Source organism: Sceloporus undulatus, chromosome 9 (genome assembly GCF_019175285.1).
Source record: "Sceloporus undulatus isolate JIND9_A2432 ecotype Alabama chromosome 9, SceUnd_v1.1, whole genome shotgun sequence".
NCBI lineage: Eukaryota > Metazoa > Chordata > Lepidosauria > Squamata > Phrynosomatidae > Sceloporus > Sceloporus undulatus.
The window spans coordinates 25,388,664-25,401,788 of NC_056530.1; the positions used below are offsets into that span (position 1 = coordinate 25,388,664).

General features: G+C 53.9%; 2 protein-coding genes across 4 annotated transcripts in view; one reads left to right on the forward strand and one right to left on the reverse strand.

The window, feature by feature from the left end:
• Positions 1-2,347, forward strand: part of BCAN (brevican) — an 18,878-nt gene extending 16,531 nt beyond the window's left edge. Inside the window, 4 exon segments of the mRNA XM_042441080.1 lie at positions 38-120; positions 763-907; positions 1,274-1,456; positions 2,138-2,347. Coding sequence (XP_042297014.1) covers positions 38-120; positions 763-907; positions 1,274-1,456; positions 2,138-2,163 — 437 coding nt within the window. The 3' untranslated portion in view covers positions 2,164-2,347.
• A 342-nt stretch (positions 2,348-2,689) lies between these two features.
• HAPLN2 (hyaluronan and proteoglycan link protein 2) lies at positions 2,690-9,079 on the reverse strand. Of its 3 annotated transcripts, none has more exons than XM_042438951.1 (7): positions 8,621-9,079; positions 7,596-7,715; positions 6,680-6,798; positions 5,684-6,037; positions 5,061-5,177; positions 4,251-4,436; positions 2,690-3,327 (listed from the first exon to the last, which is right to left on the reverse strand). In XM_042438951.1, the coding sequence occupies exons 1-7, from the start codon at positions 8,623-8,625 to the stop codon at positions 3,044-3,046; spliced, it is 1,185 nt and encodes a 394-aa protein (XP_042294885.1). In that variant the 5' UTR covers positions 8,626-9,079; the 3' UTR covers positions 2,690-3,043. The 3 variants fall into 3 exon arrangements, with proteins under 3 accessions (XP_042294885.1, XP_042294886.1, XP_042294887.1); XM_042438952.1 differs by lacking the exon at positions 8,621-9,079 and adding an exon at positions 7,831-7,865; XM_042438953.1 differs by lacking the exon at positions 8,621-9,079 and having other exon boundaries at positions 6,680-6,817; positions 7,596-7,943.
• Positions 9,080-13,125: the final 4,046 nt, after the last annotated feature.

Here is a 13,125-nt window from a genome sequence, read left to right on the forward strand (position 1 = left end):
CTTCTTCCTCTTAACAATAAATGTCTCTGGATTCCAGATCGCTACAAGGAGTATCAGTGGATCGGCCTGAATGACCGGACAATTGAAGGAGACTTCCAATGGTCTGATGGGAGCCCTTTGGTAAGCCATGCCCCTGCAAAGCTCTCCTCACCCCAGGGCTTCAACCTTTCAAAACAAAAACATTTACATCTGTGCCTTGGATGCTGAAACCCAGGAGAGTTATCCAGCCTCCGCACCTCCCACAAAGATATAAGAGATATAAGTTACGACAACACTGCAGTCATTGCGTTTTCAGGATAGGCTTGTAAGTTGCTGATGCCAAGGAACCTTTATCCCTTCTTTACTTCTTCTGGCTGATGGTCAGTATGTGAGTGTCTGGCAGTGCTGGGTTTCTCCGATCTTTTCATCAATTCTATGGAAGTCAAGAAGGGAGCCAGGCATCAATTGTCTCCTGAAAGTCTGGAGAGAGATCTGTTATCATGCATTTGGGGCTTTCCATTTAAGCCAGATGGAAGAGACCAAAGGGATTCTCAGAGGACTGTGGGAAGGCCAGGTTTTGAGAAAAAAGCAGGTTCCCCAAGGGCTGAAGCAGTCCTTCTTCTGGGGATCCAAGGTGGATCTGTGGAGGCCCAGAAGGAGTGAGGCAGATCCACTCCTTCAGCCGCTCTGTCCTTTCCTTCCTGAGAGGGTGGTCCAGGGGGTCAAAGGGGCATTTAGGCCACGGAGCCAGTGTGTCCCTTGACTTTCTCTCTTCCTGGACAGCTTTATGAGAACTGGCACCCGGGGCAGCCAGACAGCTACTTCCTCTCCGGGGAGAACTGTGTGGTGATCGTCTGGCATGACGACGGGAAGTGGAGCGACGTGCCCTGCAACTACCACCTTTCCTACACCTGCAAGATGGGGCTGGGTAAGTGGAGTGGCCCTATAGGGGAGGAAGGGGTGCTCCCCGGCTGGCATGGCTCCTGCTCTGCCCTGTCAAGGTGCCCAGAGGAGAACTTGGCCAGCTGCTGCCCAACCCTCAGCCGAGAGAGAACAGAAGCTGCCAAGGCTGCCCAGGTCAGCATCCAGTTGGTCCCCCAACCAGTGTAGACCCACTCATCAGTGGGATCTGCCTCCATGTAGACTCAGCACTGAACTGCTGGGCCAAAGGGTCACTTCCACCTGGGACTGACCAGTGAGACCCAGGCCCTTGCCTGTCACAAAGAGGGGGGGGCTGCTGGTCAAGGTGGGAGAGCATCTTCCCTCTCATTATCACCCGGTTCATCTTCTCCAGTTTTGTGTGGCTCACCGCCAGAGGTGGAAGATGCCCAGATCTTTGGCAAACCAAAGCAACACTATGAGATCCACTCCATCATCCGGTACCGGTGCCAGGAGGGCTTTGTCCAGCACCACTCGCCCATCATCCGCTGCCAAGAGGATGGCCAGTGGGAAGCCCCCCAGTTCACCTGCGCCCCACGTGAGTCTCGCCCACCGGTTCCTCCTGCCATGAGAGAGCCATGCGCCCTTCCTTTGAAACACTCCTTTAACAGCAGCCAAGTCTCTGAGGAAGGCGGCACATGGGCACCTCAGGGGTGAATCTGGACAGGCCCGTTACGCGACACTTGGATGCCACTTTAATTCTCATGGCTCTTTTCCTAAGGAACTCTGTCCCTGTAGTCTGAGGCAATCTATTGGAATGCTTTGCTAGAATCTCTAGCAGAGAACTGCAAGTACTCTCCCACAAACTATAAATCCCAGGATTCCAAAGGACAGAGCCGGCAGTTCAATGGCCATCAGATGTAGACATTCCAGATTTTAGCTCATTTTGGAAGGGCTGGACCTGCCTGGAGAGAGATTTCAGCTCCTCAGACAGACCTGGAGCAGATCCATGGTCCACTCCTAGCCGCTCCTGACCAGAGGAAGGGGATCACCCCATGGCTATTAGGGCAGTCAGGGGGTGGCTGGCTGGCTGTGGGGCAAAGGGGGCAGCTGGTGGGGCAGATCTTGGGCAATAGGGCTGGTGTTAGGCAAAAGCTCCTTGCAGCAACTATGTCCCTATTTGGCTTGTGAGAGAAGGAAGGCCATCTTCCTCTCTTGCCGGCCATCTTTGGCCACATGTGACCGGTGCTCCCCCTCTTTCTCTCCTCTCCTCCAAAAGAAGGGACCGATCCAGCCCAGGACTGATGACTGGAGACCCACCTGCTGCTGGATGCTGCCCCAGACTGACTGCGATGGCGGAAGGGGCAGTTTTGGATAAACCACATGGAAAACCAACTGGGAACAACCATGGTGCCTTCTTTCCACTCACCCCATCCCTGTTCTTTATTATTATTATTATTATTATTATTATTATTATTATTATTATTTGTATTGTTTTATTGTTGTTGTTGTTGTATGTCTTTATGTGTGTGTGTGTGTGTGTGTATATCTATACATATATATATATAAGAAATTCTAATTACAGTACTAAGGATTTCTGTTAAAGCCTTCTCAGTTGAATGGTTAAATGTAGCTGTTTACGTTTTGCAGAGAGCGCACTTTCTATGCTTCCCTTCTCCTTCACATCCCTCCCTTCTTCCCAAAACCCATTCAACCCACAACAATGGCTGGATGGCAGAGGGACTGACCCCTTACCTCCAGCCCTGGTCCCAAAGTGAGGCACACAAGGCACAATATGACAAACGCCTTAGAAACCAGGGTTTTCGTGTAACGTTTAATTAATTAATCAACATTAGTGGAACTTCTCCATCTTTGGCACAAGAGACAGATTTGGCTCCTAAAGAAAGAGGTGTGCGTGTTTTGTGGAGACCAGAAGCAATCCAGTCTCTGGCAGTTGCTTTGGTGTTCAGGCAGGTGGATGCCTCAGTCCTTTTGTTGCCAGCAATAAGCTGTATGGTGAATGTGCCCCATGTTTCTTTGCTGCCCAAAGGGCCCTTTTGCAGCTGCTTCTCCTCAAACTGTAGACCGGAAGGGACCCTGGCAGCCATTGGCCCCTGCCAGGGGTGGTCCTCTCTTACTCCTCCTCTGCCCCTCTCTTTGGGGGCTGGTGCTCCCTCTGCCTCCACTACTTCCCTGAATAGCAATAGACACCGTACTTCTTCCGCAGCTTGCTGGGGAATCCGAAACTGCGGACGCTGGGGTCAGGGACTCCTCCGCAATGGGCCCGGGGGGCGGTGATGGGGTAGCGCACGCTCCCGTCATCCAGCCAGCCGCCATGGCAGTGGTCCAGCTGGGAGAACTTCCAGGCCGCATAGAGCTGGCCCACTTTGGCGATGGCGGCTCCATCCATGTGGCAGGCCTGGGTGGCCTCTTTGAAATTCAGGTGGCCCCGAATGAAGTAGACCCGGCCTGGGTGCGAGAAAGAGAGAAAAGCACAACCACACAGGGCTGGCTGAAAGACTCACAACTCACTGTGATGGCCGCCAGCTTGGACATCTCTGAGAGGGGACTGGATAAACAGATGGAGGTTGGGATCACCAGGTGCCTCTTTCAGAAAATAGTCCCCCTGGGATCTTGCAAGTATTATATCCTCAATCCCACCTTTGGGGAAACACTTCCCTAACCCTAACCCTATGGACTTAGGGAGGAAAAAGAGCAAGAGATGTGACCTACGCATGGTGCCAGAGAGGTGCGTGACTACTGTTGTTTCTGACTTAGGGTGACTCTAAGGTGAAGCTATCCTGGGACCAGGGTTAGGGTCAGGGCCATGGCCTTCCTCTGAGGCTGCTGAGAGAGTGTCACCCGGGGGGTTCCACGGCTGAGCGGGGATTTGAACCCTGCTCTCCTGCATCCTAGCCAAGCACTCTCATGACCGCACTTTGCTGGCTCTGCTGTAGTCAGAGATTTGTCTTTCCCTTCCTCTGAGGGTGAGAGAGTCTGGCTTGCCCAGGGCACCCAGTGCCTTTCCAGGCCTGCTCAGAAGGGATTCAAACTCTGGTGTTCCAGTATCCTAGCCTAATATTCAGATCCCAAAGACCTCTTTGGAGGTTTGCCATGGCAGAACCATTTGCAGAAGACGACTTCCACAAGTCCAGCCAGTAGAGCTGGGAAGAATTAAGTTTTTCCAAAAAAGGAAATGACGATAAACAAAGGTCTGTCTTGCTATATACAAAATTCAGGGGCCTCCCCTCCAGAGGTTGGACTCAAACAGCCACAGCCCATCCTTTATGGGCAGTGATCCAGAATGAATGATGGGAACTATAGTCCAGGGACATCCCCAGCCCTGGTTAGAGAATGCCAAGCACCAGGCATTACTTGTGCCTCTTGCCTACCTTTCACAGCGGATGTGAAGCAGAAGGCGTCAAAGCGGTCCTTCCGCTTGTCCTTGTTGGCGTAGGTCCTGATCCCAGGGAGGAGTAGGCGGCCACCGCAGGGCTCCCTGGAGTTGATGATGGGGTAGTGCACCGTCCCTTCCATGACCCAGCCTGCCTTGCACCAGTCCAGCCCTTCGGTCCATGCTGCAAGGAAGAGGAGGAGGAGGAGGAGGAGGAAGAAGTAGTAGAAAGAGCATGAGACTGATGGAGTCAGGCATGGCAGTCCTCTCCTACGCCTCTGAGCAACAGCCTGGCAGACAGCAACCCAAATGGATTGGCATGTCCCCCCCATAATCCCTCTCCCCCCACGGCTACTACTGATAGATGGGATCTGGGGGGTTTCTCCTCTGCCCCATAGAGGAGCAATGAAACAATGAGATGATTTAAGGGACAGAATGGAGAGGGTGGCAGTGAGAGGAAGGAAACATCAAGACCGGGAGCTCCAGAAATAAAGGAAAGGTTCAGCTGGAGTCATGTTTGCAAGTTTGAGTCAAAGTGAGTAAAGACATCCTCCTGAAGTATTCCTTCTCTCTGACACCAGCAAAATGCATGTGGTTCTTAGAGCAGAAGACAAGAGGGCTTAACTGAACAGTGGCAACATTGGATTGTTTTGCACACAAGTCACAACACAACAAGGATACAAATTTAAGGCAAGTCATCACAAGAAACTGGGATTGGGAGGAGAATTCGCCTAATAATTTGCGCCATCCTGGGCTGCATCTGATCAGGGTTTCCTTCTGCTCCTTTTGTTCCTACAGTGTGAGTTACCTTTGTAAAGCTGTCCGTATGTGGCCAGCCGGGCATCCTGGTCTTGGCAAGCCTTTTTGGCATCAAAATAGTTGAATTTGTAGCGCCCTTGGCTGGTTTGGTAGGGGAAGACGACTCCTGCGGACAATGGAGAAGGAAAAGGGGAGATGGTGAACAGGGAGGCGCTTTGGGAGACGGAGGCTGCATCTGCACTGTAGAGACAATGCGCTTTGACACCAGTTAACTCTCATGGCTCCATCCGACAGAATCCTGGGAATGGTCATTTTTTGAGGCGCCAGCACCTTTTGGCAGGGAAGGCTAAAGACCTGGTAAAAACTCCCAGAACTCCATAGGACAGAGCTACTGTACTTAAAGTGGTGCTGAACTGCTTTATTTCTACAGTGGCCTGGCAGAAGATTAATCAGAAGTGTCCCTGACAAATTTTGACCACTGGGGATTTGAAATGTGAAATGATGTGTGCAGCAAAGTGCCCATCTAAAGTGCCCACCTGTGCCAGTCCACCTCTGTGGCCTTCAATGGATGGCAGATGCTGCACACCAGACATTCTCAAGCCCTTCCTGTCTTCGAGAGAAAGCAAACCCTTCTTGACCACACACCAATGGGCCCTGGCCCTGAGCCCTTACCCTCCAACTGGAGGACCAGAGAGATGGTCTCATCCTCCAGGCCATTGACCAGCTGGCACCGGTAGCGCCCCTCGTCGTCCAGCCCCACGTCGGAGATGGCGAGGGAGGCGTCGTAGCGGTGGCTGCGCCTCAGGTGGGCCCGGCTGCCCAGGGGGCCGTAGGTCTTGTGGTGGGCGCCGTTGGTGATCAGGATGACCACCTCCATGTACTCGGTTGGCTCCACCTTGCTCCACCGGACCTTGTAGTTCTGGGGGAGGGTCTTCAGCATGCAGGGCAGGATGACTGTTGCCCCCCGCTGGGTCTGCACCGTTTGGCTGGTGGGCTCCAGCAGGTACTGGAGGGGCACCGGGGCGGCTGTGGGGTGTGAGGAGAGAAGAAAACCCTTGTGAGCTGGGAAGGACACAGTTGCACTCCTTGCAAACCCCACTGCGGGCCTTTCTGCCACATCAGGACATCGGGTGGGGAGTAATGGTGCACACTGGAGGATCCTGGTGTGCATCAGGAGACATTTGCTGGTGTCCCATTACACAGCTTCACAATTCACAAATTCCAGTTGGTAAAAAGAACAGAGGCCTGACCTGTGGGGTTATCTACCTGGCTTCTGCTACAGAGCTAAGGATGTGCAAAGGAAGACCATGAGAGAGGATTGCTTCCTGTTTAGAGCAACAGGACAAAACGCGCATGTTGCCTTCTATCACTTTAGCTCTATGACTGCATACAGTTATTTTTAAGTGGACATTTAGAAAAAGAAAACAGAAATGATGGTGTGAGAGTGGCAGAGTGAATAATGGAGGTGGGGAGCTGATGGGGGAAGGAGGGAACCAAAGCCAGTCCCACCAAAGGAGGGAGAAAAGGGTAGCCCACAGGTCCAGGGCTGCTCAGATCTAGCGCAACCAGCAAGGGCCCAGAACTGGTATTTTAGGACTGGATGTGGAAATGGAAGCAACCATGACCAGACATCTCAGACCGAAAGAGACTGGTGCCATACATACATACCGGGGGGCTCCATTGGCCTCTGGTAGATGGAGAAGCTCCTGGGAAGAGAGAAGGAAGCCAGGAGGAAGAGGAAGAGGAGGAGGAGGCGCGGAGGGGGCATGCTTAGCGGGAGGTCTGGCCTGGAAAAAGAAGGACACCCTTTGAGTTCGGGGAGAAGAGAAGCCCCCCAACCCTCCCTCCCCATCCCAGGAATTGCAGAACAGCCCCAGCAGGGAAAGGGGCGCTTTGAGAGAAAGGGATGTGTGGCAGTCAGAAGGCGACTCCTGAATCTTCAACACTGTTGTTGTTGTTGTGTACCTTCTGACTTACATGACTTTCTTGGAAAGATTTGTTGGGGGGGGGTGCCTTTGCCTCCCTCTGAGGCTGAGAGCATGCAACTCTGCCAAGGCTGCCCAGTGGGTTTCCATGTCTGAGTGGGGATTTGAACCCAGGTCTCCCACTCAAACCACTACGCCCCACTAGCTTTCTATCCCCAGCTTACCTGAGCTGATTTGGACAAATTTAGGATTTGGCAGCTTTAGTGTTGCAGGCCCAGAAAATGGTATTACTTGGTAAGATGGGAAGGAAGTCAGAAAAGAGGGAGACCGCATGGCAAGAGGCCATGGCTGTGGCCCTAGCTTTGCAAGACCTGAGTGGGCTGTGGATGATGGGAAGTGCTGGGGTCTCTCATTCAGAAAGAGGCCAGAGCTGACTTCACTGCAAATAACAAGAATAGTGGCCTGTCCCTTGGGCAGAAAAGGGATTATGTCCCTGAACGCTGCTGCCCTTAATTCCCCCCTGAGCCCCTGCACTTCTTTTGGGATATTTCAGGTAAGGGTTAGGGTTAGGGTTGGAGTGCTTCTGCAGTTGTTGTTATTTGCCATCTTTGACTTGCCGCAAGCCTACATTTGGGAGACCACGAAGAGCCCAGACGTACCTGCTAAGCCTTGTATCAGCTGTCAATAGGTGCCACTGGGGGTTTCCAAACCCATCTCCTCCTCTCCTCTGGAAGCCCCAAACCAAGGCCAGAAGCACCTCTGCGCCCAAATTCCTCCGACTGTGAAGGTCAAAGAGAGGAGCCAAAGGTTATGGCTGCCAAGGCTGCCAGGACAGAGCCCCAGGAGGGGAAGCAGGGCCCATTGGGCCACATTGGTGCCAGGAAGGCTACCGACAGCAATCCGGAGGGCGGTCAGAACCGGAGGTCCAGGTGGCAAAAGGCGGCCGCCGTTCCTCCTGGGCTGAGGGTTCTCCCTGGTCCTTCCCTGGAAAGCAACCTCTCCCTCTCTCTTCTCTCTGGGAAAGGTCCTCATAAACACTTTGCACTTTTCTCTTCCTGTTTTGTTCTCCAGCCCAAGAATACATTAAAGAGAAGGAGGGAGAAGAGGAGGAGGAGGAAACAGATTCCTCATTGTTCTCCTTGGCAAACAAAACTACCCTCAGCAAACAAGCTTGCCTTTATTTCAGACCAAATGTCAACACAATGCTGAGGTCGGCTGCTGGCTGCCGCCATCCCTGGGCCCACGCCTCCAGCCCAGTATCCCAGTACATAAGCCCTTACCTGGCTGGGCTTCTTTGGAGGCCCCTGGAGACCCCTTGCCTCCAGAAGAGGCACCAGGGAAGGGCGTCTTCCCACCCAATCACCCCAAAAGAGGATGCCCAGTTCGGCGCCCAGGAAACTGGAGGCCGCAGGAGAGAAGCAGCCTCTTAGTCATGCTGGTGGGCGCCCAGATTGTGCACCCAGAAAAGGATGTGCTCAGCCTCCAGAGCTTATGATGCTCAAATGCTCTGATTATTAGTCAGCCTTTTTCCCTCTGAAGGCCAGGCATTCAAGAGCCAGCAGATGGCAACAAGGGACCTAAGCCTTTGGCCCTCCTGCCCCGTCCCACTTGGGTCCCTCTTCCTGAGGGAGCTCAGCTGTGGTTTTCTTGTGGGTCATTTGTGTAGCGGACGGGCGGAACTTACCTCATGCTTCATATTGTCCTTGCTGTTGTGGTAACTCTAGGTTTGCTTGGCCAGGTTTCTTCAGAGGAGGATTGCCACTGCCTTCTTCTGAGGCAGAGGAATGGGACTTGCCCAAGGCCTCTCCGTGGGTTTAAAGGCCCAAGCAGAGCGGATGTGAATTGTTTTCTTCCAGAACCCCAGCCTGAGTGCTTTGCTCATAGTCGCACTGCATCATGGGCATTATACTCTTTGTTTCTGAGAAAGGTTGCAAGGAAGCCTTGGAAGTGAAAACAGTCGGGGATGGTTTAACGCTTTCACACAACACACAGCAACATAGACGGAGCAAAGTAAAACCCAATGGAAGATCTCCTTGGAGAAGGCTGCACCTAGCGACTTCAGCATCCCACTGTCAGGATCCCCTGCCCAGCCTTCCACTATCGCCCCCAGTGCAACCGCCTGCAGTGCGGGAAGAGGCTCATAAAGCCCAGGAGAATGTTGTTGTGCCCTCTTCCTGAGACTCTGGGTGTGTGTGTGTGTTGGGCCGGTTGTCTTCTCCAGCATGTGATGCTCCATGGGGCCTGGGACTCTTTGTTCTTTCTCCACAAAGTGTCACTTGTCCTGCGGTCCATGCGCTGAGGCAGGGTTCAGCCTTTCATCTCAAATGGACCTGGTCTCTCTCTCTCTCTCTCTCTCTCTCTGTGTGTGTATGCGTTGTGTGGGGGGGGGGGTCTGAAAAGAGTGGAGAGGAAAAGAGACACTTCACAAAAGGCCATGATGGCTGAATGTGTGGCCACACAGCCTCACACTCTGTCCGTTGTTGCGGCCACCAGAAGACGGAAGCAAATGCTCTCGTGTCGCTTCGGCCCCCTTGAACTGCCTTTTTTGCCTCCAGACTCCATCTTTCCTACCCCTAGAAAAGGGGTCACACTCTTGGATCTAATCCAACATAAATCCTTTGTGGATTGTAACACTGCAGCTGCCCTATCCTCCCCAGGTTAACCTCACAACAACAACAACAACAACAACAACAACAACAACCACCTCAAGAGCTGAGACCTGGCTTCATCGCTGTTCCCCTCTGGAGACACTAGAACCTTCCTCAGATTTCAGAAGCAAAGCAAGGCCTGGCTTGGATAGTCCTTGGATGAGATGCCTTTTGGGGAGGACTGGGGATCTAGGGGCAAAAACAGAACAAAAGGGTTTCCGCCTAAACTCTAGGAAGAACATCTCGACTGTAAGAGCCTTTAAAGTTCAGTCTCAAACCCAGAGTGGGTTCCCTGCCCCACTGAAACTGGACCCCCCCTCCATGTGGCCTGGTTTTGGTGGGTCAGGCGCCTTCCTCCTGGGAGCTCCCTCCGAAAACAGAGATGCAGAGAGGCGCATCCCTCTCTCTCCTGATTCTGTGCATCTCCTCCTTCTTTCCACTGGAGGTCAGCAGATGCTGCAAGATGGAGGAAAGGCGCAAGGGAGCGCATGCCGTCCATCGGATGACCCCTGGCCCCTCTCCTGCCTCCTCCTGAGATCCCTCCTCTTGTCCCAAAGCCAATGGCTGTGCCAAGCGGGCAATTTGGGGTTCCTGAAGAGGGCCAGGTGCATGCAAAGGTCATCCACAGCCCTCTCAAGTCTTGTAGATTGTGAGAAACGGTGGCTTCCTGGACGGAGTCCATCTGTTTGCAGTAACTCAGTCTCCCTCTCATTCCCTGCTTCCTTCCACTTTGCCAAACGGCGGCCTCCGTTTGCTCCTCCTGAGAGTTCAGGCTTGGCTTGCTCCAGGGCCCTCACAAGGCTGTGAGTTCGGTCCCAGCCAGGGCTCAGGGTCAGCTCAGCCTGGCATCCTTTTGTAGGCAGTCGCTCAAACGAGTCCCCAGCTTTTTGGGGGCAATGAGCTGGCACACTTTGCCAGCCGCTCAGGGAGTGCTGAAGTGCCCCGAGAAGAAGCGGCATGGAAACGCTCTTGCTCTTGAAGGCCACTGCTGTGCCTCCCTTCCTGGCGGGAGAGTTCCCCAGGGAGCCTGCAGGGGGCGCGCGAGCCCCGAGGAAAAAGAGGGCATGTGGCCCCTGTGTGGCTCCTGGGGCGGCCAGTGGAGGGGGCCCCGGAAGCAGGGTTTTCTCCCTCCCTTTGGACTGCATTCCCCATCATTCCCAGGCAGCCTTGGAAGCCCCTTCCCCACCAGGGCCTTCCAGAGTCCTGGAGGGAGTCCCAATGGGGAAGGGCCAGAGGAGGGGCCCTGGGGATGCCCTCTCTGGGTTTCAGTCCGAAGTGTGAGGGGCCTGGGCAGGGCTTTCAGGGAAGAGGCACCGAGGCTCCTCGGCGGAGCGTTTCAGCACCTGGAGAGCTCCTTCGGCGCTGAGCTCTCTCTCTCTCCTTCCTTCCTTCCTTCCTTCCTTCCTTTCTTCATGGTCTGTAGGTGAAGAGCTCTTGCAGAGCCTTTGAGACAGCCTGAGCTTCCCTAGACTTGAGTCCACTTCCTCAGGTGCATTTGTTTTATCCCGGTGCCGTTTGAAATGTTTCTGTCCATCCTGGGATTAAGGCCCCGGTGATCCGAGAGGCGGAATCTCTCTCTCCCCCAAATCAATGTATAGCCATGCGCTACAAGGGCATGCTTTTGGCACCCTCCAGCCCTTTGCCTGCTGTAATCTCATCCCATCCTTTCACCGGGAGAAGAGCCCTAAGCCCTTGGTCCCCTCGGGATTGTGCTGGACTGAACTGGGAGAAGGGGAAAGGCTTGGAGCCCCGGAAGGAGGAGACGGGGCTCAGTCCCAGGGGCTCTTCCTTTGGCCCAGGGCTTCCACTTTGGGGCGGCTCTGGACAGACACGATCCTGTGCAGCCAAGTCCTGAAGAAGGCTGCCTTTGCTTTTGGCTGGAGAGGAAAGGGGCGCCTTGGAGGCGGTGAGCTGCTGCTAAGAGGCCCCTTCCTCCTTAAGAGGCAAGTGGTGGCTTGCCTTTCCTTTTCTAAGAAGAGAGGAGGCTTCGCTTCCCAAGGGCCTCCTCGGAGGAGGAGGAAGAGAGGGAGGGAAGGAGCCCTAGCAAGCCCCACAAAGCCGGCCTTTCCATAGACCCCTTCCTCCTGGGTTGAAAGGAGGTTCTGGGCCGAAGGGAGGTTCCGGAGCCCCGAAGGAGCCCCCCCTCCTCCGAGGCAGTCTACCCGAGGGCCCTGGGGCTGAAGAAGGAAGGGGCTTCCGAGGAGCAGAGTTGGAAGCCTCCAAGAAGGCGCCCTTCTGGAAGGGACCCCCCTCTCTCTGGGGAAGGAGGGGAGGGAGGGGAGGGCCGCTCTCAGCCACGTGACCCCCCCTTTCCTTGCTCAAGAATCCGAAGGGCGGCCGGAGGGAGCGCAGTCCCAGCCCCGACGGACACAGGAGGAAATGGAGGAGGAAAAGAGGAGGAAGAGGAGGAGGAAGGTCGGATGGTAAGTCTCTTCAGCCTCACTCCAAACCGGAGGGAAAAGGGAGGGGTCCCAAACCCAGACCCCCCCCAGACCCCTCTCCTCTCTGCCCCTGATCCCCAGAGGAGCCCCAGGTTCCCTCCTCTTCTCCCCTTCCTTCCTTCCTTCTTTCTTTCCTTCTCTTGCATGTTTCGTAGTGTTTTAACTTGGTCTGTTTTAGATTTGTCGGCCGCCTTCAGTCCCTCTGCTGGGAGGAAGGAAGGAGGGATATAAAGAGACAGAATCATCATCATCATCATCATCATCATCATCATCATCATCATCCCTTCCCTTTTCCTTCCTCCCTTCCCCTCCTCGCTCTCTTCCTTCTCTTTCCTCTTCTTCCCCTTCTTCCCTTCCTTCCCTTCTTTTCTCTTCCCTTCCCTCCCTCTTCCCCTTCCTTCCTTCCTTCCTTCCTTCCTTCCTTCCTTCCTTCCTTCCTTCCGAGGCTGAGGTTGACCTCTCTTCGCCTGTCTTCCAGGACCACAGCCTCGGGCGGATTGGGGCCTGGTGCCTGAGACCCGGCCCATGATTAGGAGCCATCCCTGGGAGAAGGGAGGAGGGCGGCGGTCTTCAAAGCGGGGATGGCGGCGGGGATAATAATCATCCCGGGACCGGGATGATGCCAATCCTAAAAAGGGAGGACATCTCTTCAAGGAAGATGAGGGTGAGCCGCTCCTTCTTCCGCACAAGGTTTGGGGGTTTTAAAAAGGCGTCTCTGTGTGTGTGTGTTTGTGTTTGTGTGTGTGTTTGTGTGTGTTTGTGTGTACTTTGGTTCCCTTCCTTCGAGTTTGAAATTAGAGGTCTTTCAATGGGATAATTATAGACTTAATAGAGTTTTACTCTTCTAAAAAATTAGCATCTTTGGGGGTTTTAGCCGCACTTTTCGGAAGAAGGAAAGGAAGCCTTTCATCGGAGGAGACCGAATAAAAAATGGAAGCATTGCAGGAAAGGAGGGGAGAAGCCGGCATTTTGTGCCAGGAGCATCTTCCCAAAAGCGTCCGGGTTTAAAGAGAGGAAGAAGCCTTCAAAGCCTTTCAAGTCCTTGGAGGCTGTTTTTCAGGCTCAAAACGCAGCTTCTGCTTCGGAGGGTTTTCAGGAAT

Coding starts and splice junctions, on each gene's coding strand:
- HAPLN2 (XM_042438951.1), bottom strand. Junction 6,799..7,595: donor GCTGATACAAGGCTTAGCAG/GTACGTCTGGGC, acceptor TTCTTTTTCCAG/GCCAGACCTCCCGCTAAGCA. Junction 3,328..4,250: donor CTTCACATCCGCTGTGAAAG/GTAGGCAAGAGG, acceptor TCTCGCACCCAG/GCCGGGTCTACTTCATTCGG.